Source organism: Panthera onca, chromosome A3 (genome assembly GCF_046562875.1).
Source record: "Panthera onca isolate mPanOnc1 chromosome A3, mPanOnc1 haplotype 2, whole genome shotgun sequence".
NCBI lineage: Eukaryota > Metazoa > Chordata > Mammalia > Carnivora > Felidae > Panthera > Panthera onca.
Window position 1 is genome coordinate 128,151,657 of NC_138341.1, and position 24,667 is coordinate 128,176,323.

At 46.5% G+C, this 24,667-nt stretch overlaps 1 protein-coding gene across 2 annotated transcripts in view; it reads right to left on the reverse strand.

Moving 5' to 3' along the window:
- Window positions 1-3,787: 3,787 nt before the first annotated feature.
- Window positions 3,788-24,667, reverse strand: part of B4GALT5 (beta-1,4-galactosyltransferase 5) — a 73,876-nt gene continuing 52,996 nt past the window's right edge. Inside the window, exons 1-9 of one of the 2 annotated variants that reach the window (XM_078443961.2) lie at window positions 21,425-21,511; window positions 20,625-20,759; window positions 10,753-10,866; window positions 10,012-10,136; window positions 8,905-9,021; window positions 8,126-8,313; window positions 7,292-7,414; window positions 4,981-5,082; window positions 3,788-4,023 (exon numbers count right to left, since the gene is read on the reverse strand). In XM_078443961.2, coding sequence (XP_078300087.1) covers window positions 3,876-4,023; window positions 4,981-5,082; window positions 7,292-7,414; window positions 8,126-8,313; window positions 8,905-9,021; window positions 10,012-10,136; window positions 10,753-10,866; window positions 20,625-20,742 — 1,035 coding nt within the window. In that variant the 5' untranslated portion in view covers window positions 20,743-20,759; window positions 21,425-21,511 and the 3' untranslated portion in view covers window positions 3,788-3,875. Of the gene's footprint in view, window positions 4,024-4,980; window positions 5,083-7,291; window positions 7,415-8,125; window positions 8,314-8,904; window positions 9,022-10,011; window positions 10,137-10,752; window positions 10,867-20,624; window positions 20,760-21,424; window positions 21,512-24,667 lie in introns of those variants that run through there. The other variant, XM_078443959.2, reaches the window with a different exon arrangement.

Genomic DNA, 24,667 nt, shown 5'->3' on the forward strand with positions numbered 1-24,667 from the left:
CTGGGAACTCTTGAGGCCATTGCTCTAAGGACAAAACCCAATCTCCTTACCTCGGCGCACGAGGCCCCGAAAGGCATTCTGGCTTCATCCACCTTCCAGCCTAGCAGTCCCCAGGGCAGCCCTTTACTGTCTGCACCGGCCTGATGCTTTTCTGTTCCTGCAGTTTACTGGGTGACCCCACTTGTCTCCTCTGAGCTCATCAACATCCCCTCGGGAACGCCTTCCACACCTTGTGCTCACGTCCTTTGTAACACTCCTGTGGTTTTTAATTTTAATCATACCCTCCACGGGGGGGGGGGGGGGCGCTGTGTGAGGCAAGAGGACAGTAAGCTTTAGGAGGCCACTGACCCTGTCCTTTTTGCTAATCATTATATTCCTAGCACCTGGGCACGGAACTTTATACTCCATAAAGATCAGTGAGTGGTAAACACTCAACGAATAGAAGCTATGATTACAATCTCCAAGCGGAACCAGGCAGGCAGCAAACTGTGGACTGGCCCCAGAGGACCTTCGATCTGGACTCCATCAACTTTCATCCTCTCCGTGCCCAGGTGTCTTGCTCGACTCGATGGGCATCACCTGGGCCAATTCTGGAAAGACACTGTGGGAGGATGCCTGGGCAGCACAGTGGGGTTCGGCGCTTTTGCTCCAACGGCTGAGTTTCTCACTCACTGGTCTGGTCTCGGGGGTCGGGTGGGCAGGTTTTCTCTCGGGAGTACCCAGAGGCCGGCGGAGCAGCGTGTGGAAGTCAAGCTGCTTGAAGGAGCACACAGGAGCTGAGCTCCCATGAGAAAAGGAGAAGAAAGGCCCCCGAGGAGCCAAACGGTTCTAGGTAAAGACAGATGACCACCAAGGTTTGGTTCTTGAATATGTATTTTTTACTGAAAAAATCATTCATAAATTAACATACAAAAATGTACAAACACATGAGTAAATAATGTAATGACAAAGGACTATTTCTGTGAAAAGTGTTTTTAAAACATCTTTAGATTTCAGTGCAAAAATGTACCCCTGGCACCTCTTAAAACATAAGAGCAAGCTCAAAAAAAAAAAGAAAATGTAGTGATGGAAGGGTGCTAGCTAGCTACGTTCAATGCCATCATCAACGGTGAGTGGACATGATCAGTACATGTGGCTGCTGCTCAGCTATTAATTCTGTGGCAAAGGAGCTGCAACAAAACAGTCCCTGTAATGTCAAAAGAAATATTTTTGCAATAACTCCTCCCCCCCAGAAAAACCGCGTGAAACGAGAAACCTTTCCCTGCACGCAGCAATCAAAGACGAGACTGATTTAAGGGGTCGCCCGTCAGTAGCCTTGAAGAATTTCAGCTGCCAAAATACTCACAAGGTCACATTTGGTTCTTATTGTTCTTTTTTTTTTTTTTTTTTTCTTTTTTTTTTTTAACATGAGACTCTTACACCATTAACAGCTCACGGGCCTGGTTGTATATTTTGCCTTTTATATTTCCGCACGACACTCCCAACTTGGTGGGTAAATGACTCAGCGGCACACGGGCAAAGCGATTTCACACTAAGAGAACAAACTCACATGTGATCGCAAAGACAGTTTCAGTGACCTCACTTCAAGCAGTGAAAAGAGACCTTTCCTCTTGTCCTCAAATCAGCATTTTCTTTTTAAAATCAGGTGTTTCACCTCTTGCCAACATTTTGTTCTCGGTGGCAAAGACGTTCATGAAAAGCTTCGAACGAGACCATTTTACGACACTGCTGGGTACACACACATCGTCCTTAACCAAGGATCGGTGTATCCCAGCAAATTCTTCCAAATGACATCATATAGTCGTGTCCCACTGAAAGCGGCTCACGGCCTTCAGTGACGAAGGAGGACAGGAGAAGGACCAGAAGCGTCAAGGCCAGCACACAGGCCTGGGGGAGGGGAGGGCGGAGAAATCTTTATTGCTCTATGCACCAGACTTCAAAAAGGAAAACCAAGTGAGCTCCTGGGTGTGATGTTCCCCCGTGAAGGTCTTTCAAAGCATGAGATGCTCGACATTCTTTTAAAACCTAGGATACAACTTACCAGCATTTTCAAGGGCAACAACCTGCCTTCTCATATGAGCTGATAAGAGCTTTGTAATGCTATTTTCTATATATACCATTCTATTCTTCAAAAGAACAAAAAAGCAAGAACAAAAAACAAGGCCCGGCCAATCACTCCCACAGCTTGTGGGGGTCATAAGTCCATGGAACCGACACATGCAACGGAGAAAACCCCCAACCCGCACGCGAATACACAAATATAGCCCCTACACACACATTCATGTAAACCACGAAAATTAAGGAAGTTGAAGGCAAACAAGGCAATTAAAAAAAATATGAAGTACTTTTCAGGAAGTACTCCTAATCACGATATATAAATATGTTTTATGGAAAAGGAGAGGGAAAAAGACTGGCATTTGTCGGCGTCCTGCAGAAGCCAACAGGAACTCTAACTTGAGGGATTTGGCCCAGGGAAAAACAGAGAGGCACAACTTCGAGGGCAATTTGGAATCTAACTTCAAGAAGTGCATGGGGTGTGAACACAGCGCATGGGCTTGGGTCCTTGCATCCTGGAGCTTTATTAGTCTGCTTTGCAAAGCTCTGATCGGGGCTAACCAGGACCCTAGCTAACTCACGGCACACAGGTGTCACCTGCTCCCCAGCTGAATTCTTCATTCCATCGCGCTCATTATTTCTATGTACTAGTTCATAATGTTGACAAACAATCTTTCCAGAAACCCAAACAGGGAAATATTCAGAGGAATCACTGAAGCTAGTTAGTAATTTAGGCACAGATTTCAGGAATTGTGGCCAAGTTCCACAAGAGCAAAAACAAAAAAACAAAAACAAAGAAAAAAAAAAAAAAGAGGAGAAAAGAGGCAGAAAACCCATCCACCCCACCCCATCCCCACCTCTCTCAGTGATGAAAGGATAAACACTAGAGTCCAGAAATCCAGGGGCGTGTGCACAGGGGGGCCCCCGAGGGCTCCCGTTCAGCAGGCGGCTGGATGAGGGCGTGCGTGCCCAACTCGGGAGAGCGCGTCCACAGCAGAAGTCAAGAGCAAAGACTTTCGGAAGAGGAGGATGGGAGGGGGCAGGAGTTAGCTACCAGTGACAGACTGGACCGGCTCGTTCTGTAGGTGACATGCCCTGCATCCTCTCCCTTCCAAAGTGACAGCAATTTGGGAGGGGACATTCTTCCACTTCCCCTGCGTTTTTAACGGAGTTCCTGCATTCGCCAACCAAATAAGTGAGCTAATGTAGAAATCCTCGGTTCGAATTGGAGCCAGCTATAAAATTAAATTTAAAAAAGGCATTTTACATGGCTTATTTACAATTATACTTCTTCAAGAAGTGATCGTTATAGGTCTATTTATCTTCCCCAAGCCCTCCCCCCCACCCTCAATCCCCACCCAAAGCAGGTAATTTATGTATCTATTTTTTTCCTTTTAAAAAAATGAAGCCGAAGAGAACACCAGAGATGGAGAAGGACGGTGTGTGGAGTTTCATTTGCGCTGCCCTGGGGTGGGGCTGCCTCTTTGCTCCAAAGGCCATTCGTAGGAACGGGCTCGGCGGTGGGACCGCGGCGGATCTCAGTTCCGGGCGGAGAGATCCTGGCTGAGACGGGACGCTGGGGCAGGAGACCGGGGGAGCAGAGCAGCAGGACAGACGTCGTCTTGTGAAAATAGAAAGCCAGTCCTCACGAAGGGAGTTCCCAAGCCACAGTGAAGGCGTTTTGTGCGTGGACACGGTTCACATTTTTTCTTCCCCCTCGAACCCTTATTTCTACTCTCTTCCTGTGTGGAGCCCCCAGACCTCACACCAGGCTGCCTTCTGGGTGGCGGCGGGTAAAGCACATACATCCTCTCCTCCTCTCAGTACTCGCTCACCTGAGCCAGCTCGGGCGTCAAGTTGACAGTAATGTTTTTATACAAGGCGTCGTATGTGATGTTTGCAAAGTAGTTCAAGTTGTTGAGGCCGTCCAGCCCTTGCCGTTCTTTGGACTTCCTCAGCAGAGCATACCTGTTGAAGCAGAGAACAGAGGGGTGGCTCTGAGCGAGGGGCTAACTTCCTCCTGGCAGGGGATGGGGCGGGGCAGACACGGGAGGGGACACAACCCAGGGCAGCGTCCCCTGGCGGGTGACCGGCCCACCCGTGCAGCTGCTCCAGGCCAGATGTTATTACGGGAAACACCTCCTACTTCACGCCAGGTGCTTTCCTTATGACATCATTTCAGTTAACGTACCTGCCCCGTAGCAAATGAAGAAGCCAGGGCTCATGATGTTAAATGACTTGCCGAAGGTAAGGGCAGAGGGCAGAGGGCAGGGGGCAGGGGAGTGGCAGGTAAGATACTAAAAATCCATCAGATGAGAAGGTCAGGGTCGGCATTCGGTGCCTTCCTGCTCCCATGACAACAGAATGCATGCAGCGAGAACTGATGGTCCAGAGAACAGGCCTCCTCCCAGTTAACGAGACAAAAAGCTACTCCTGGAAAGGCAGAGATGTCCCTCCATCTATATGCCCCAATCAGTCCAGTATGGAAGCTTCTTATCAGAAGCAAAGGTGATAACAAAGCAAGTACAAACGGAATTTCAGGGGCCACGCTTCCGGAACCGGAGCTCGCAGGAAGGGCGCCAGTCTGCTCTGTGGTGTGGGTGTAGGTTACACAGAGACCTTTAACGGGAGTGGATTTTTCTCCAACTCCCTGAAGACTACAGAAGAGACCATGAAGCTTAAGTTGCCAAGTGACCGATTTCCTTAAAAGATCTATGATCAAGTTTTGCACCGATAATCTGATTTCACACAAGCGCCTGCCTCACGGGTAAATGAACATCTCTCCAGGAACTATTCAACAGCCACCAGAACCGGACCTTAGAGAGGAGGTGGGGAGGAAGACAAAGGGTTGCCACATGCTCTGGGACATCTGCAAATGCAAAGTACAGAGGGTATTTGTGAGAAGGATAAACACATTGCACCAACCTTCCAAGAAACTGGACTTCTCCTCGATGGTGATGAGGAATAGATTTGTATTTCCCGGTGTCGCCTTCTGGCCGGCTCACGGAGTAGCCTGCGTTCTGTACTCTGTCCGAGACAAAGAGAATGGGCTTTTAGACCAAATGATCTAGCAGTGCAGGTGTCCACATCTATGCCGAGGCTGAGAAACCCCAAGGTGAACAACAGAACTTCTGCACCTAAATATTCAATTGCCTACCCTCTGGGCAAGTGCATGGTTGCAGACAAGAGGTCTACAATACAAAAAAAGTTTTGAGAAAGAAAAGAAATTTAAAATTCTCGAGAGTGAGGTGTGCTGCCAGGTCCCCAGGGACAGGTACATCGGTGAGCGTCCCCCAGGGGGTGAGTGCACACGCCCTCTCGGCCGGCTTGTTCGGATCCTATCAAAAGTATTTTTCTCACTGGTGGACAAAACACTTTTCCTTTCCACCACCTGCTATAACGCAAGTCAGGAAAGTCAGAGTTGCACTGTGCTTTCCTGGTTGTGAACTTAATTACTCTGCCCAACTCCCCCGTCGCCACGGAGGTCAACTCATTTGTAGGACATCCTCTGATCTAGATGTAAAACTTCACAACACTATGGGGACAGCAGCATTTAAGGAGGTATTCGGTTATTTATCCTTACTATGAAAAAGGTAGGATTTTGCAAGCTGGGTTTACTGGAAACTTGACGGGACTGTAAGAAACTATGAACGCATGGAGGCAGACTTTGGAGAGCTGTGTAAAATTTACGGTTGTCTTCATATGTCAACACTGCGGGAGAATATTATTTCAACATCCTCCTCTTGACTCCAAATTACACCCTCCTTTTGATACAGGAAAGTGTGTTCTTACTCTGAGTTGATAAATACATACAGGATGCCTACTGTGTGCCTGGAATTGTGCAGCACACTGGGGGGAACCAGCCCCAGATCCTGCACCCAAGGGGGTTCCTGCTGACCTGGGGACAGTGCCAGCGGAGAACTGACAGATGTCCTGAATTGGAGTTTGACTGGACTCAAGGACCAGTCAACCAGTAGGTTTGTGGCAAAGCTGTTCATCCTCACCGGGTTCCTAAGAAACCCGAATTAATTAAAAGGATGAGATGCCATTTTTATCTCTCAGACTGAGAAAGAATTCTCTGGAGCTCCTCTGTCCGGTACAGCAGCCCCGGGCCACACGCGGCTGCTGAAGGGCCGAAATGTGGCGAAATGTAAAAGGTTGTTTATAGCCAATGTTGGCCGTGATGGAACGGTGATGCACCATGGCTTGGACTCTTTCTGCAATCTCTTCTGGAAGAAAATCCTGGCGATTACTATCCACATTCAAAAGAGCAACTTACTTGACTCTGCCGTCCCACAAGAAGGAATTTAAGCTACAGAAATATCTGCACACGTGAACAAGGATATTCAAAACTGCGAACAACAATGTTCATCGACGGGAGAGGATTAAAATAAATTCTCGTGTATCCACGTAAAGGCATACCATGCCGTTGCTAAAATTAAGGAAGTGGCTCTCTCTGTATTAACGTGGTTGGAGAAGGGATGGGCCTGGGTTATTTACGTAGGAACAGAAAAAAGTGGGGAAAGAAACAGCCTGTTCGAAATCGCTACTTCCTAGGAATGAAATAGGATAGCGGTGGGGGATTAACAATTACGCTCTGGTTTATGCACCTTTGTATTATGTGAATTTTTACGGGCAAGTATTGCTCTGTAATTAAAAAGCAACACGTAGCTTTCTTTTTTAAAGCCAATTTAGAAAGTAAACAGATACAAGGTAGAAATTCTTTTGCTTCTTTGTTCCTTACTAGGTTACTATTCACTTACTGTGTAAAAAGACTAGTTGACGTACTCAAATACAGCACCATTCACCCAAACTTGTACAACGCAAGCCTGACCTGATGGTATGGATAAATATGTGTACACATCACTAATATGTGACCTCTGGTTTGGGGAGGTTTCAGTGAAATGTGCCAGGAGTGTAAAACAAATACCAGATTTCAAAGCTAGACGGGGGAAAAAAGATGAATGTGAAGGGTCTTGTCAACATCTTATACTGATTATATGTTGGAAGGATATTATTTCTGATATATTACGATAAATACACTGTTAACATGTTTTATTAATAAAATAGTGAAATTAATTTCCCGTCTTTTTCTTTTTTAACCTTTTTAAACGTGGCTGCTAGAACACTTCACATTACCTCCGTGGCTTGCACCCTATCCCTCCTGCGTGGCGCCTGTCTGGGGGAGCCTAAGGCAGTGTTTCTAGAAGGCACCGGAAACTGGAAAAGGGGGTACCTGTTCCATAAGTCATCATCTTCTCCACCCCAACCCCAGAAAGCGTTTGGGAAGCCATTGATCTTCCGGAACTGTTCCACCGTTAAGCCGCTCACTCCACCAAAGAACTCGGTGTAAGGAAGCCTGGAAGGAGACGTACAGCTTCAGTCATCTGTGCGTCCAAGGGTGGTTTGTCCCCAGGACAGGCCGCCACCTCACCGGAGAACCACACAACGTGAAACAGCGCTCTCCGCACTGCTGTCCTGACCCATCTGCAACCGTTTCCTTGTGCTGAGGCACGTCGCCCTCCGTAGCTAACTGCATCCTTCTCTAATTGTTTTTTCATAACAGCTTTATTGACACACAACTGGCGTTCCATATAATTCACGCATTTAAAGTACACAACTTCGTCGTTTTGGGACATTCACGGAGTCGTGCCACCACGACCCCACTCCATTCTAACACCTTTCATCACCCCAAAAAAGAAGCCTTGTACCCATCAGTGGCCACTCTCCGTTCCCCCTCCTCCCCTCAACCCTAACCATCACTGTCCTTTCTGTGTCTGCAGCTTTGCCGAATTCTGGGCAAGTCATGGAAATACAATCAGGCCAACACGTGGCCTCTGGTAAGTAGCTCCTGCCTCGCACCAATGCTTTCAGGGTTCATCCACCTGCCAGCGTGTCAGGACTCCCTTCCTGTTTGCTGCCGAATAGCGTGCCATGCCGTGGCTGTGCTCCATTTTGTTTATCCCTTCGCCAGCCGATGCGTGCTGGGTGGAGCTAACTGGGTTTGGCCACCTTTGCATCTCTCAGCATCCTTTCAGATTTGACCTCTTCCAGGGGACGTGATACTCACAGGTACATATACTTGTCCAACTTGGTTGCGAAGTGTCTCGGCATCTGCCCGCATCCATAGTAGTTCCGATCGCTTTCTGGTATATGATCCACATCATGAAAAATAAGACAGTCCCAGTCCAGATCCTTCATTGCTTCTTGAAAACCGACGTTGAAAAGCATGGCTCGATTAAAAGGCTGGGTGCCGACCTAAAAGAAGCAGAACTTTATTTTTCTTTTGCTCCCGGAGCAAACTCTTTGCTGTCCCAGCCCTGCCTAAAGGAGCGCTTACTGAACCCGACGGGGAGGGACCCCTGGGGGCTGGGCCAGCACGCTCATCACTGCCTCACAAGCCACTTGACATCTCGCCCCGATTTCCTTAGAAATGAGAGGGGTGATGACTCTCTCCCAAGACTGTCCTAAAGGCAGACATTCGACCCATAACAGCATTTGGAAGTCCCGTAAAGGGAGGAAAGAACAATACAGCCACTCCTACTCACGGCTCCTTATCCTTATCTTAAGGGGAATTTCCTGGGTCTGGAGACTGAAGACACCACCCAAGGCAGCTCTGACTCCACCCCCACACAAGGAGCCTCTGTTGAAGGGCACACAAAGTTCCACCCTGGACTCGGGTCTGCCCGTCTCGAGTGACACCTCAAACCCAAACTGCTCTCTCTGCTCTCCCTTTCACCTCTGGGTGGCTCGATCGTCAGATTTCCGTTTCGCTGGCTCTGCACTCCAAAGGTGGACTCTAAACTGCCGCCTCGGAACAGAGAGAAGAGGGAAGGAAGGGCCACTCGCCTGTTCAACCACATAAAACGCAAACCGCAGACGCTGGCGCTGGAGCATGGGAATCAGGTGTCTGAGCAGGACTGGGAGGTGCTCGTGGCGGTTCCGGAAAGGGATGAGGATCGCCACCTGGAGAGGGTCACAGCGAGAGAAGCCGCCCCGTGAGTCCCCCCGACTTCTGCTTTGTGGCACGAGGCTGCTGCGGAATCGGGGGACCGGCTCTCGGGCTATTCTGGAAGGCTGCCTTGTCCGCAGCCTCTGCTGAGGGAGCAGCTGTGTTGGCAGGTGGACCCTCGGAAGTAAGGGGACTTTGTCCTCACACACACCACGCTGTGTACATAGTGCACCTGCTGAGTGAGTTCTTTCTAGGCCACAACCCAGAGGAAGACGTTCATCCTCCACCAAGACCTGTCCCACAAACACGTCCATGGACACAGAGGCGTACAACTAAAACACGCTCCACAAAACAGTACTTCCCCTTAGAGCGTGCAGCGCACTCTGAGATAGATATACACATATCTATCTCATCTCTTAGTGCTGGTCACACGCCCAGTGATGGTCTGGAAATGCCCGTCTATTCCAGATCTGCCCTGTTCCTTGCAGGACCGGCACAGAAACAGCACTTGAATAAACCCTTGTTGAAACACTGGACTCAGGCCGGTGTCACGAGCCAGATCCACACGCTGATGCCTCCTAACTACAGTCATGCAGAAAAACAACCAGAAATTCTCAGTGTCAGGCTGGAGAACTCCGCTCTTGGTCGCACTAAGCTCAGAGTAACAACGCCGAATGAGGCACATGCAGCCCCGGATTTGTGAAGATGGCTTTTGCTAACATGGCCCAAGAGACCTACCAACCCTCCTCCTTGCTTAGCCAAGACGCCTATAAAGAAGACCAAAGGGTCCCGCTCAGCCATGCGGACGACACACACTTCGGAGGCTGCAGCCTGTCCTTAGGGAAACCCACGCCTCCAAAGTGTTTCCATGAACTGCAGATACTTTGCATCGGGCAGTAGGGTGCAAAGCACAGATTATCACGGTCCGTGAATCCCACGGCGACCTGGGATGATGGCCAAGTCCAGGTGGGCCTCCTGGCATCTGGTCTGACTTCACAGCCTACCTTCCATCGAGGCACGCAATCCGAAGGCTTCCAGTGACCTCCGAGCTTGATGGCTGGGTCTCTGGAGAAGATTTCATGGATGTCGTCCATTGCGATTTCACTCATGTTTATGTCTATTGGGCCCTCTGAACACAGAAAGGGGTGGGGGGGAAGAAAAAGAATTAAGAGGCCAGAAAATGACAGAAGCCTCCCCCCCATGTCCAGGGTTTCACTCTCTAGGGAGGTTCAATGCTTTTTCAGCTGACTGCCACCTTTCACAGTGCTGGGAGGCCCTTCCTCTGCTTTGCAACCCCCTGTATTTCACTTCATCACTATTACTGGGCAAAGCAGTAAGTCAAGAAGTTAAGACTTTAGAGCTTTGGCTCTGCCAATGGAGTGGAAAGAAATTGAGACTGAGTGAATGGCAGCTGAACGTCTCAAAGAGGAAGGAGGAAAGTGGCTGTGCTTGAAGCCTCTCTGAGGGCTCCCGAGGCGAGCACCCACGCACGGCCCCACCACCGATCGGTGATCCTGAGTGATCATGCCCAAACTCAAGACATTCATCTTCTGCTCAGGTCATGATCTCTCGGTTCGTGAGTTCAAGCCCCACATCGTCCAATCCTCTGCAGCCCCCTCTCTCTGCCCCTCCCCCACTTGCACTCTCTCAAAAATAAAACATTAGGGAAAAAAAAAACCTCTCACTCTTATTTTAATCAGATAAAAAGACCCATCAGTCTGCAAAGTCAGGGCGGCTCTACTCACTCATGGAAGGGAGCCTCTCAGGGCAGGTATGGTTTGCAAAGTAGGTGAAGTCTTCGGGAAGAAACGTTGTGGTTTGTAGGAAGGTTTCGCTGTGGTTCAAGTCAAGAGGATAATCTAGAGAGGTAAGAAAAAAAGGCACATGTCCTCAATTCTGCAATTCTCAGAGGCCTACCAGAGAAGTATTTTTCTTAGACAGCATTTTTTTGTTTTGCAGAATCGGGACTCTGGGCTAGCTGTTTACCGCAGCTAAAAATGCGAACACATCAATAAACAGGTTAACAGACGATCTTATGCTAACCGGTGTTTCTATTCTTATTGTTACTACAGTTTTATATGCACCTCAGTGTGCAAAGAATTCTAGAACATAATTAAAAAAAAAAAAAAAAGAAAGAAATGAAACAGTGTCCCCCTCCCATGTCTTACTCTCTACAGGAATTATTTTCACTTCTTTCAGACAACTACTGTGGTATTCACTTCCACGGACAGCTGTTCCAGGAGCTTCTGTTTTAGGTCTGTGGGTTTTGCTCTCTTCCCTCCCTGCCCCCACGACACACACACTCTTTCACCCTCCCATCCCCCAACATATATGATCACTGTGGTTCACAAAATCCTTAGTATGTACACGGAAGGATTTATTCCTCAGATACTATTTGTAGCTAAGAAATGTGGAAGGTTAGGATTCCTTTTCTTTTCCTGCATAATTTTTTCCTGGAGCGACTGTTTCTGTTTGCTTAGTTGTTGTTTTTTTTTTTTTAAGTTTATTTATTTCGAGAGAGGGACAGAGAGAGCAAGTGAGTGGGGGGAGGGGCAGAGAGAGAGAGAGAGAGAGAGAGAGAGAGAGAGAGAGAGAATCCCAAGCAGGCTCCGCACTGTCAGCACAGAGCTGGACTTGGGGCTCGAACTCACAAAGGCACTGTCAGCACGGAGGCCAGTGTGGGGCTCGAACTCATGAACCGTGAGATCATGACCTGAGCCAGAGTCGGACACCCAACCAACCGAGCCACCAGGTGCCCGTTTGCTTAGTTTCATGTGGTGTCACGACTAAGCCGACACCGTGCCCTTTGCCACCACATTCCCACTTAAGACATTCACAAGCCTCACGTCTTCCCTCAACTCTGTCATCCCAAAGAGGTCCTGCGCCTTCCGACCAGTCTGGACTGGCTCCCTGCTGTGCCCGCTGTGCAGATGCTGTCCTGGGGTCTCCCCTCCCCTCTCAGCAGGTGTGGAACCTCACTTTTCCTTGGCTCAATTTCTCCCTCTTTCTCGCTAGAACACATCTCCCTCTGGCTTCCTAAGCAGGGGAATGGAAGTACATCTGTTTCTAGTCTCTTTCCCTTGATCCATAGGCGGGCCGGGCTTACAGAATTCCGGGCTGGACACAATCCTCCCGGAGAACCGGGCAGGTGCTCGACTCCACGCCTCCTGCTGAACCTGGAGCCATTCCAATTCCAGGTCCCTGTAAAGGTGACCGGGAATTGCTTTCCCAGAGTGTGATGAACTTCCTCTGGGGTCAGGAAATGTTACATTTCTATTTTGGGGTCTATTGTCACCCGCTGTGTTGACCATTTGGTGGACCTTTACCGTGTAGAAATTCATGTCCTCCTGTTCTAGAATTTGGGGGCAGGAAGAATAGTATTTTTTTTTTTAATTTTTTTTTAACGTTTATTTATTTTTGAGACAGAGACAGAGACAGAGCATGAACGGGGGAGGGGCACAGAGACAGGGAGACACAGAATCGGAAGCAGGCTCCAGGCTCCGAGCCATCAACCCAGAGCCCGACACGGGGCTCGAACTCATGGATCGCAAGGTCGTGACCTGAGCTGAAGTCAGATGCTTAACAGACTGAGCCACCCAGACACTCCCCGCACACCCCCCCCCCCCGCCTTTTAATGTTTATTTATTTACTTAGAGAGCATGTGTGAGTGGGGGAGGGACAGAGAGAAGGAGAGAGAGAATTCCAAGCAGGCTCTGCCCTGTCAGATCAGAGCCTGATGCAGGGCTTGAACCCATGACCTGTGACATCAAGACCTGAGCTGAAATCAGGAGTTGGACACTTAACCGACTGAGCCCCCCGGGTGTCCCTCTCAACTCTACTAACTCACCATCTTGCCACTTTTCTGCTCTGCCTTCTAAAAGGTTTCCTCGTTTTACCCAACCCTTCTTTTTAATTATCATTCCTGCTATTTTTTATTTTAACAAGTCCTTTTTACTTCTGAATGTCCATTTCTTACAATATACTTCTTTTCATGTTTGCAATCCCTTTCCCCACACCCTGGAGAACGTATGTGATAGGTGTTCTGAGTTTTCTTCTCCCAGCATGGCCTGTTTTCTCCTGATTTGCTGCTGCTTGTCCGTTTTGATTCCTAGCACAGTCTTCCTTGGTTATCCGCTAGTATTTCAGAGGGGACTAACCAGCTACCTGGCAGGGCTTGGACTGAGCTTCTGCGTTGCAGAATGTTGTGGCAAGAAGTCTGGTTTGGAAGCCTCCAGCGTCAGTTCCTTAGGGGCTTTCTTCTTGGTCCAATCAGATTCCCCAGAGAACTCTATTCTTTTATAAAGATTTTTTTTAAAGCAACCTCTATATCCAACATGGGGCTCGAACTCACAACCCTGAGATCAAGCGTTGCACGCACTTACCAACTGAGCCAGCCAGGTGTCCCTAGAGGACTCTGCTAACCTCCTGGCAGAATGGTGCAGTCCCTGCCACAGGCACACTGGGACTGAGGAGAATAGGGCACCTAAGCCAAGCCAGGTGCCCTCAAGTTGAGGGGCCTCTGTCTTACCACCTCTGAGGGTTATCAAGTCTCTAGTTCTTTGCCAGGATAGGGGAGAATCTGGGTTTCTGACTGCTTTTTAAATAGCTTTCAATCTATCTTTACCTAGGCTGCCACTTTTAGTCTTATCTGCAAAAGTACTTAATATTGCTAATTCCTGAGCTTCTGGGGGATTCTGGGGTCGTTTTCGGCTTTCCCTGCAGCCGCATTATCAGTCAGTTTTCTTGGGTCTTTTGAGCCCTTTATCACTGGTCTGTCTGCTTTCCAACTTCCAAAATTTTTTGCTGTGGTCTCCCTTCTTGTTCTCCTCATTCTTCAGGGTTTATGCCATTCAACACACACACACACACACACACACACACACACACACACACACACACACTCTTTACTGTCATTTTAGTGAGGAGGCTTTAGGAGTGTGGAGTTGATGCCTCTTTCCTGGGATCTGTATGAAGGGGGCCCTCCAACTTCTTATTTTTTTTTACAGAAAAAGAAACCGTGTCTACACAACTGGTACAAGGAGACCTGGCCAGTACATGGGTAACTCTGGGTTAGTGATCTTTCCATTACACTGCACTATTTTTTCAGAGTATTAAAATCTCTCTTACCGATCCTTGGGGATTCATGCAGCTTCTACGAAATTAAAACTTTCTACTCAAACTCACTTTTGTACCTGAGAATTATACAATCTTCAACTCATATATTTTTTTAAAAACACTGTGAGATGGTTTCCAAGAATCAAACAGTGACTAAGTACAGGGAATCCTTTTATACAGGCACAGGGCTATGTACTCTATAAGCGCTCACAGGACACAACTCAGTGAGCGTTGACTTGAAGAGAATTAAATTTCTTAATAGGGGAGGAAAAGAACAAAATGCTTTCTGTCCTTTTCACTAGCAGCTTTCCTGAAAAACACCAAGCCTGCATCATATCGCCAAAAACAAAGCCAGCACGAACCCTAAAGGCAAAATCACATTTACAACAGAAATGAGTTCAAAAGTCCTCAGCTCATACATGTACACCTGTCCTAAACTGATCCTTTTTGAAAGTATTAACATTTCAAAAAGCTCTGTCAAGCACCTCCAATACTAATCATTACTCTGGATAATCCTGATTTTACTTCTTAATCATGTATATATATCTACATATACCTACATGTATATATATGTAGATATATGTAGATATACATATGTGTGTGTGTGTTTAAATCTATAAACGATTCTCTTTAAGAAAAGTTTTCATGTGTACTAGAAAATGTGTATTTTGTGATATGTACATGTGCAGAGGGAGAAGCTTCTTCAAAACAGCATCACAGTAACTACATTTGCCTCTCTGAAGGAGAAGAAATTCCCAGGGGCAATGTAATAGCATTTTCATAAGCAAATAATAGTAATAAAACACACACACAGAAGAGAATAATAATTCTGGGCAATGACAGAACCAAGCTTCAGAACTACAGCCTAAACAGGAAAGAAGAAGAAAAAATAAAACTTACCATGATGTAGGAGAAGAGACAAGACACTTTCTAAACCTAATGATCCTATAAAGCCCCTTCTACTCTCTTCAAACACTAATAAACCTAGTAGCAACGAGCATGAAACAAACAAGACCAAATCAACATCACTCATTTTTTCCCTTCTGATTACTACATTAATAAACTATTTTTTTAACCCCCACAAATAAACAACTCCTAAGTAGAAGTAACCTTGCCCTACACCGTGAGGGGAAAAAAGGCCCACAAAAACCTTCATTTCCTCATTTCTAACTTTAAATTTTTTACATAAACATTTAAGTAAAATTTGCTTTCTCACCGGTAGAAACCTTTGAAAGAAGTGGAAGAGGCAGAGGAAATTAGCTGCTCGTGACCTGGTAAAACTATGTAGTTATTACCGTGGGTGCCCAGTCCTCCTCTCCAGCTGCCCAGAAACGGGAGCTTCCAAATGACAGCTTCTTCCTCTTCCTCTCTTTTTTTGAAGACTTTATTTTTAAGTGACCTCTACACCCAACGTGGGGCTGGAACTCACAACCCCGAGATGAAGGGTCGCACGGTGCTGACTGGGCCAGCCAGGAGCCCCTTCCTCTTCCTCTCTGCTGAATGAGGGAGGGAGCAGCTGGGCGGGAAAACAAGCTGGCTGACTTTCTCTGGCCGAGGCTTTGTGTTTTCAGTCGAATCTGTTTTAAATCAGGACATATTCCTCCAGCAAAGGAGACAGAAAGGCAAAGAAGGTACTGTTTTTGCATTTATAAAACGGGAAAACAGCAGATAGCCTTCGTACCTACAAATTCAGATGGCCTGCTTACTCAACTTTGCTTTCCACCAGGGCTTCGGCAGCCACATCTGCACATTAGAATCGTCTATGAAGCTTGTAAAAACCCTAATAACACACAGGCTGTTTCCCAGACTGATGAAGTAAGAACCTCTGGGGGAGGGGTGCAGGCACTGGTATTTTTTAAAGCCCCCACCCCTCGGAGTTTCCAATGTGCACTCAGGTTGGCACGGCTACCCCAGTGTTTAGGAGGGGCAAACGTCTGCCCTCTCCCTTATCTTGCCAAATCCAGTTGAGCTGGGACTGGGAAACGCTGACCAACAGATTCCAGGAAGAACCACCACTTTCCCCTTCCATTTGAGAAAAGACCAAACACTCCCCTCTCTGCTTGAAAAATATGGAAATGTGTATATATTAGCAAGCTGTCATCAGAACAAATATCTGTAAAATACAAAGAATTAGCATTTTTCACGAGTTAACAGGCCTAAGGATGACCTTGCACCTGCTGGGGGAGTAGACACAAGGAAGACCATGGACTGAGCACCCAAAAACCAGACAGAAAGAGGGGCGCCTGGGTGGCTTAGTCGGTTAAGCGTCTGACTCTTGATTTCAGCTCAGGTCATTATCTCGTGGTTCATGAGTTTGAGCCCTGCATCAGGCTCCATGCTGACAGTGTGGAGCCTGCTTGCGATTCTCTCTCTCGTTCTCTCCCTGCCCCTCCCCTGTTCGCATGAGCGCGTGCACTCTCTCTCTCAAAACAAACAAACTTAAAAAAATTTTCTTTTCCTAAAAAATAAAGAAAAACAACAACCAGAGACAAAGAGGTTAAGAATATCTAGCTCACTGAGTCTATTGCACAGTGCCCTGGCAATGACTTTATTCACTTTATTTGCCTATGGCAACAGATCTGTTTCCAAGGATGTGGACAAGAGAACATTTTTCTGAGCACGTGACTATAAAGGGGTTGGGGCTGTAAGTGTGGGAAGGTCTGTGTGCATGTGCGGACACACGTGTGTACAGAGGCAAGAAATCTCCCTCTGGGTAAAAGTTACCAAGTAGAATGGCACCTGCAAACTCATATTTAAGGATGAGAAAGGCCCGGTCCCCCAACCACTCGCCTCATTTATAAAACTAAGTGGGTGGGGACGCCCTGGCTGACTCAGTCAGAGGAGTGTGTGACTCTTGATCTCAGAGTCACGGGTTTAAGCCCCCATATCGGGCATAGAGATCACTAAAAAAGTAATAAATAAACTTAAAAACAATCCTAAGTGGCTAGAAGAGATGAACCCAGATGACCCATTCTGATGTCAATGTTCTTTGAGCATCTCCCCTACTGCTCACAGTAAATTCTGCAGGATTCCTGAGGTCACACACACACACACACACACACACGGCACCGAGAAGCCTCCTCTCCAGGTTATTATTACTTCAGGTGTATCTCCTGGCTCACAGTCCTGATCCTGACAAGTGCATTCTTTTTTTTTTTAATTTTTTTTTTTTAATGTTTATTCATTTTTGAGAGAGACAGAGACAGAATGCGAGTGGGTGGGGGCGGAGAGAGAGGGGGACGCAGAATCCGAAGCAGGCTCCAGGCCCCGAGCTGTCAGCACAGAGCCTGACGCGGGGCTCGAACTCACAAGCTGTGAGATCATGACCTGAGCCAAAGTCGGACGCTCAACCGACTGAGCCACCCAGGCACCCCTGACAAGTGCATTCTTATTGGACAATCACCACTTTGGCTTTCAAGGATAAAGCCAGCATTATTTAAATGCCACACTAAGCTTTTTGGCTACACTTGGCCTAATGAAAGCCTTTGAAGATGGGCATGGGCCCCAGCACTGTGTCCAGGGTGGGGCAGTGGAGCTCGTGGGCCACCTCCGTCCTGCTACCCTTGTCAAGCCCGTGGTGGGAGTGGTCGGGTCAGAAATGACGGTCACCCACTATCTCAGCAGGATCAGGTCGAGAGTGCCCTCTCTGCCTGGCACTGCTTTGAAATGCATAAAAACGGTGGGTTTTCACTGGATACCTTTCCAATGAAATGATGTTTCCTCTCTAAAACTCACTCCCCAAGGATGTGCCAGGAACATGGAAGCCAATTAAGATGGTAATCTCAGAATTAGGTTACAACACTTAAAATGTTTTGTTAAATCTGTTCACTCCCGCACTCAAAACCCACTTCCCGAGGGCCTTCTGGGGGCTGGGCGGTGTGCAACGTGCTGGGGCTTCCAGACCAGAGAGGCCGCGAAGGCTGCCGGCATCCGGAGGTCGGCAAGCCCTGCCCCACAGCCCCACCGAGCCCTGTATCTTACCTTCTCGTCCCTAAGGTGGGAACGCGGCAGTCGCCTTACTGAGTTCCTATGACGGGTCCACGAGGCAGTGCAAGCAAAGTGTCGAGCGCATAGTAACACGGCCCCTGACAGCTAAAGACTTCCAATTTATAAGGGAAACAGACACCATGGACACAAAATGGGTGATTATCCCCACCAGAGGGATGCTGGGAAGAATTATTCTGGTCTACGACAATTTGAAAATAAACACGCGCAAAGTCAAATCACAATGGGTCCCTGGATACGTCTTCCGAGGGCACCACTTGGTTTTCAAGTTTCAGGGTGATCAGTGAGACCCTGTGCTTGTAGGAAGGGCAGCTGCCCGTGGCCCTCTAACTTCTGAGAGAGAACAGACTAACTCACCAAATGCCCAGATGGACGTCGCAGTATCACCTAACTTTGGAGAGGCATGGAGACTTGGACCGGATAAATGTCATGACAGCACAAATGTTCCTTTTTTCCTGACTGATTCATCAGGGGGAAGGCTGACGAGTAGTCAAAGGACTCCCTAGTTTCATCACACAACGAAAAGCAGGTTTGGGGCAGGGTTCGGGCAAAGTCACCTGAACAAGTCACTCCAACGCTTCTAAGATTATTTGTGCTACCTGTGCAAAATGGAAGTGACATAAAATCCTGTCCACCTGACAGGACCATGCTTGAGTCAAGGGTGATGATGTTTGAGCAGATTATTTGCAAAATCTAATGTCATACACGATGAATCAGGAAAGTGTGCTCAGCCTTCTCTCATGCCTTTAGAAACTGTATGGATTCCTCTTCCAGATCTGGTTCAGGGCTCAGGCCAATTGTTTAATGAAACCACAATTTGGCCGAAAGGCTCTGAAAAGCCAATCACTTGCTCTTTGCAAACAAGAAGAAAGGAAGTATTAAAGCTTTGGTTTGCTAACTGTAGTCCTTTGTTGCTAAGTTGGCCAGCAGGCCAGACTGATGATAAACAAGGATGTGGTCAATTCTTTTAAGGATTTCACTTCCCTTTGAGAGGCAATGCTTTCTCCCGAGATCCCAAGCACCACAGAATTTTCATTTGCAGTGTTTGCAAAGCAACTTCACATTCTACAGTGAGCTCTGGACAATCTCAGAACTTAGAGAAGGCTGATTCGGAGGCAAGAATATTTCTTCAACTATACTCATTTTATGATATTGCACTAGGCTTGAGTGAAATTGGTAATAAAGCCACAGGAAAGCACATTGGGTCTCAGTTAAAGAAATACAAAGGCAAATCATAAATGCTTAGCAAAATAAAATCTCGGGGGTGTCTATTTTTTAAATAAAATACATCCCTGGCCAGACAAGAGACGCCTCACGACCGTCCCATTTAACCATCTGGAAATACTTTCTATGTTCAATTTTTGGAGGAGTTAAAAAGAGAGACCAAAAAGACAGCTTTCAAAGGTGAAGAACTTGCTGTGTATAGCCTTTATAAAAATAGTTAGAGTCAAAACCATGATTCAGGAACAAGCTCTTTTCATATAATGTTAGGCAAGCCATCTAACCTCTGTGTTCTTTTTTCCTCTTTATATAATTAGTGCTTGTAAGACAATAAAAGCCACAGGTAAAAGTTCCAAAAGACTGAGAAGGCAGAAATGTTCACTCTTGCGTCCATCACTGCTATCTTTAGCTGAATAGTCTCAAAAGCTTTCTGCAAAGCTGAAGGATTCTGACTACCAAACTCAGCCACGTAGCTGGAATTAAACCACAGGATGAAAACCACACCTGACTAGGGAAGATAAACCAGGCAAACTATTGAACATTTCTTCCAGAAGTGGCTGTTAATTTGCGGAGGCTGTCCCAGATGACGTGATTATTATGAAATGGAAATCTGTTAAGTCTCAATTAAAGCACTCATAACCAACGAGGTAAGCAAGTCCTATGGGGCTGGCGAAATTCAAGCACAGTCCAACAGGAAGAACAGAGTTGGAGCAACTCTTCCTGTTTGGCAACCACGGCCAGATTTACTTTGAAAATACCGTGGACCACCACTACGTGCAACTAACGAGACAAAACCAACCAACCCACCAACCAACCAACCAACGATCCAACCAACCCCACAACGTTGAGCCACAAAATAAGCAAGTGTGAGGAAGTCCAACCAAGTTCTGTTTTTCCTCGTTGGCTGTATGGAACATTTTTTGAAATCAAATTCTTTCCAGAAACAACTGTTTTGCTGGTGTCCTAAACATAAGCTTAATTTTAGTCCCCTCTTAGAGGCTGAAAAAAGGGGTCTTAAAAGATATTCTTTACCCCCCCAACCCTGAAAAGTATCAGGAGCAAAACTGGAGTCATCCAGTCACCTTGAGTATAGTGTTGGCAACACGAAGAAGGATTCATTTTGCAAGAACCTCTTTTTTAGGAAGAAGGGAAGGCTCAGCCAAACCTTCTCTCTTTTACAATGCACTTTTTCTCATCACAAATAATTATTCGAACCAAATTTACCTCTCTGGGGAGGAGACATTCTAATCAGACCATCTCTTGACTAAAAATATACCTGAGTCATTCACGCTGCTGTTCCTCTTGGCATAAGCACTCCGAACCACCTGCTCATAAACCTGAGCTCCGATGGTTCTCATGTTGTCCCGGATCAGAATGCCTTGAGCCTGCATCATGAAGAGGTAGGTGTTCACTGCAGAAAACAGAAGAGAAGGGGAAAAGAGGTGAATTCAAAAGCCATCATGAAAACAAAACAAAATAAACACACATACTTTGGCTCACTTGCTTTCCTTCTTTAAAAAAGTTTTTTCAGGGGCGCCTGGGTGGCTCAGTTGGTTAAGCATCCAACTCTTGCTTTCAGCTCAGGTCATGATCTCATGGTTCATGGGTTTGGGCCCCACATCAGGCTCTGTGCTGACAGCACGGAGCCTGCTTGGGATTCTGTCTCCCTCTCTCTCTGTCCCTCCCCTGCTCGCTCTCTATCTCTCTCTCAAAAAAAAACAAAAAAAACCCAAATAAACAAATAAACATTAAAAAAAAAAACAACCCACTTTTTTCAGCTCTGAAACCCCCAAATGCCTTAACTCTATTTTTCATCCTGGGCTCTATGTTCCTAAGACACCAAACATTCCTTGGGTAGCTGAGTAGGACTAAGGGGGCATTTCTGTCAATATTCAGCAGCTTGAGGAAAAAAACCCAAACACATAAATTACAAAAATTATATTCCACCAGGTCTTCAAATAGCCAATCGGTATTCTAGCGCTGTGATGATCACAAAACCTTTAATTTAAAGAAGATCTCATCTCGCTTTAAGTTCACCTTCTCAACGCTCACTGGCTATGAAAGGAAACCACTGACCGCTCTGCCTACTGCAAACACTTAGGTCCAGGTCTGGTCTTGGCAACCTTCTGAAAGTGGTGTACTAAGGTCCAGCTACTTTTCTCTGGGGGGTTTGGAGAGAAACAGAAGACAGTGAAAGACTGCCAGCAGTCTGACTACCCACCCACCCCAGCCCCGAAGTCCAAAGCAAATGGGAAACGAGCAGGCTGCTTGGTCCGCGTGCAACGGAAACGCACTCCCTTCGTACTACACACGAGTACTGAGCTACGGTGCGGCACGCCCGAGACACGTATGTCAGTGACCCTCAATAAGACCAAACCAAAGCAAAAAACATAATCGTGACACACGATCATTCGCATTGACTGTCCAATCATCGTCATCTCTGGGGAGTGAGCTCCACTTGCGTTTTCTGCAAGTGTCTCTGAGATGTCAAACTGGGGAGTCACGATTATGCGCGAGCACAGCGCCTGCATTCCCGGTGCAATCTCAACTACCAAGTCGTCCGTTTCCAAGACATGGTAAGGTTTCAAGACACACATTTGCAAATCTGAACTCCGGCCCGTGCTGGAGACCCTCTGAACACGTGGCTGCCCTCCCACCAAGCCCCAGACAGGTCCGCTACGTCTGGGCCACTCGGCCTCGATGCACGTGGCCTCGGGCACGAGCCGTGTTTTGTTGACACTGCTTCACCATTATCGTCTCGGTGTCCTGCGCACAATGGGCAGTAAATAAGGGCTAAATGGATGAAGCGGAGAAGTCAATTTATTGTATTTCAGGCTACTGTGTTCGCTGCTTGCACTGGTGACGGGGGTGGGGATGGGGACGGACCATCGGGCACAGCTCTCCATGAAAAACCCCAGGTGGCCCGTGTTAAACAGGGACATAAAACACTGCAAAAGATTTCAATGATCCCGAAGGTATATCCGGAGCCAGAAAATAACAAACAAATTAAAAATAAAGTCGATGTTCAGAATGCTTTCGGGAGAAATTAGGTAGTTTCAATGTAGGCCTTGCACCGACAGGAAGACAACCACACGTTAACTTCTGGCGTCAGCAGAGAGGAGATCAGAGTGTTTATTCTCTATAGCCAGAGGAGTTACGGCAAAAGATCCCTTCAAATCCTTTAAAAAGTGTAATTCCGTGAAGCCTCTGAAAGCAAGAGTCACATCCCACTTTCTTTTTACAGCAGGTAGACAGCACAATGCCCAGTCACAGGAGGTAGGCAGTCCAGAAATATCCCTAAACAGAAGATGTAAAGTCCATCCAGTAATAAATTTCCAATGTAGTTTCATGGTATCTTTTATTATTATAATATATACATTATACATATTATATATAACTGTCCTAAATCTTCCTTCCATCCCCAACATACTACTAAACCAGCTGTCTTCAATAACATAGAAACAAATATTAATTAAACTTTGTGTGTACAGCTGTTAGTTCGTGGGCACTGCAAAAAATCACTGCTTTCCTCTCCCTAAATTTCACAACCTTCTCGGTGCCTGTTACCTCCTACACTGCAAAGGACACTGTTCTTGGCCCCTCTTTTAAATTCTCTCCCTTTCTTTGTTCTGGAATCCCAAGGGCAGGATTCCTCTGGGGCAGTTCTCAAACTTTTCCCTGCCCACCACCTTGCAGAGCTACTTGGAGCCTGAGTGGGGCCCATGAATTTGCACTCGCAGCAACCTCACAGGCGATACCAGTGTGGGGGTCTGAGGACATTTCCAGAACCAGGGCTCTAGGGAAGTGCAGCTACATAATAAATAGTTAAGTTGCATTCACTGAGCACTTCATTACATAATTCTTTATCTCATTTAATCCTCATAATTATCCTAAGAGGCAGGTAAGAACTATTCAACTTACAGTCAGTTTCTAGACTTCAGGTTCTCTATGCAGCTTCACCAAGGTCAGCTGAGCCACGGACCCGTACAGGTGCACCCATGCTCAGAGGACTGAGCTTTAGGACTTTGCTCTAGCCAACACCTCTCCCTCAAAGATTTCAGGTACCCACGTGGCTTACACGATTCCTGTTAAGGAGCTAGCTTTCCAGTCTTTATCTCCTACACAAAGCTGCCAGATGGATCTTTCTTAATTACAGATTTATCCACACTGCTCCTGCTCAAAAGCCTTCCATCCGGGGGCTTCTGCGCTCCTGTCTACCATGCAAATCTCATTAATCCTTCAATTCCCAGTTACACACTTCTTTAGTCCTCCTCGAATTTCTGTGGTACTGTTACAGATTATCAAAAATCTGCCCTTTGTTTATATTTTGTCTTAGTTTCCTAACAACTGTCTCATGTGTTGGTCTTCCCATTCAAATAACAAATTCACTCAAACCACCTATTAAGGCTTTTTCTAATTATCTACAGGAATTAGCACAATGCTGGGGAAAAAAAAAAAAAACACAAGACTGAGGAGATACATTTTGCCAAACAAAAGAAAATAAACACGAATTCACAGACTCAAGATTGGATGAGATTTTGAAAAACACTCCTCAATCAATGAAACCAGAAGCTGGTTCTTTGAAAGAATTAACAAAACTGATAAACCCCTAGCCAGTGTGATCAAAAAGAAAAAGGAAAGGACCCAAATAAATAAAATCAAGAATGAAAGAGGAGAGATCACAACCAACACAGCAGAAATAAAAACAGTAAGAGAATATTATGAGCAATTATATGCCAATAAAATGGGCAATCTGGAAGAAATGGGCAAATTCCTAGAAACATATACACTACCAAAACTGAAACAGGAAGAAATAGAAAATTTGAACAGACCCATAACCAGTAAAGAAATTGAATTAGTAATCAAAAATCTCCCAAAAAACAAGAGTCCAGGGCCAGAGGTTTTCCAAGGGAATTCTACCAAACATTTAAGGAAGAGTTAACACCTATTCTCTTGAAGCTGTTCTAAAAAATAGAAATGGAAGGAAAACTTCCAAACTCTTTCTATGAAGCCAGCATTACCTTGATTCCAAAACCAGACAAGAGACCCCACTAAAAAGGAGAACTATAGACCAATTTCCCTAATGAACATGGATGCAGTAATCCTCAACAAGATAATAGCCAACCGGATCCAACAATACATTAAAAAAATTATTCACCACGACCAAGTGGGATTTATAACTGGGATGCAAAGCTGGTTCAATATCCACAAAACAATTAACGTGATTCATCACATCAATAAAAGAAAGGACAAGAACCATACGATCCTCTCAATAGATGCAAAGAAAGCATTTGACAAAATACAGCATCCTTGCTTGAT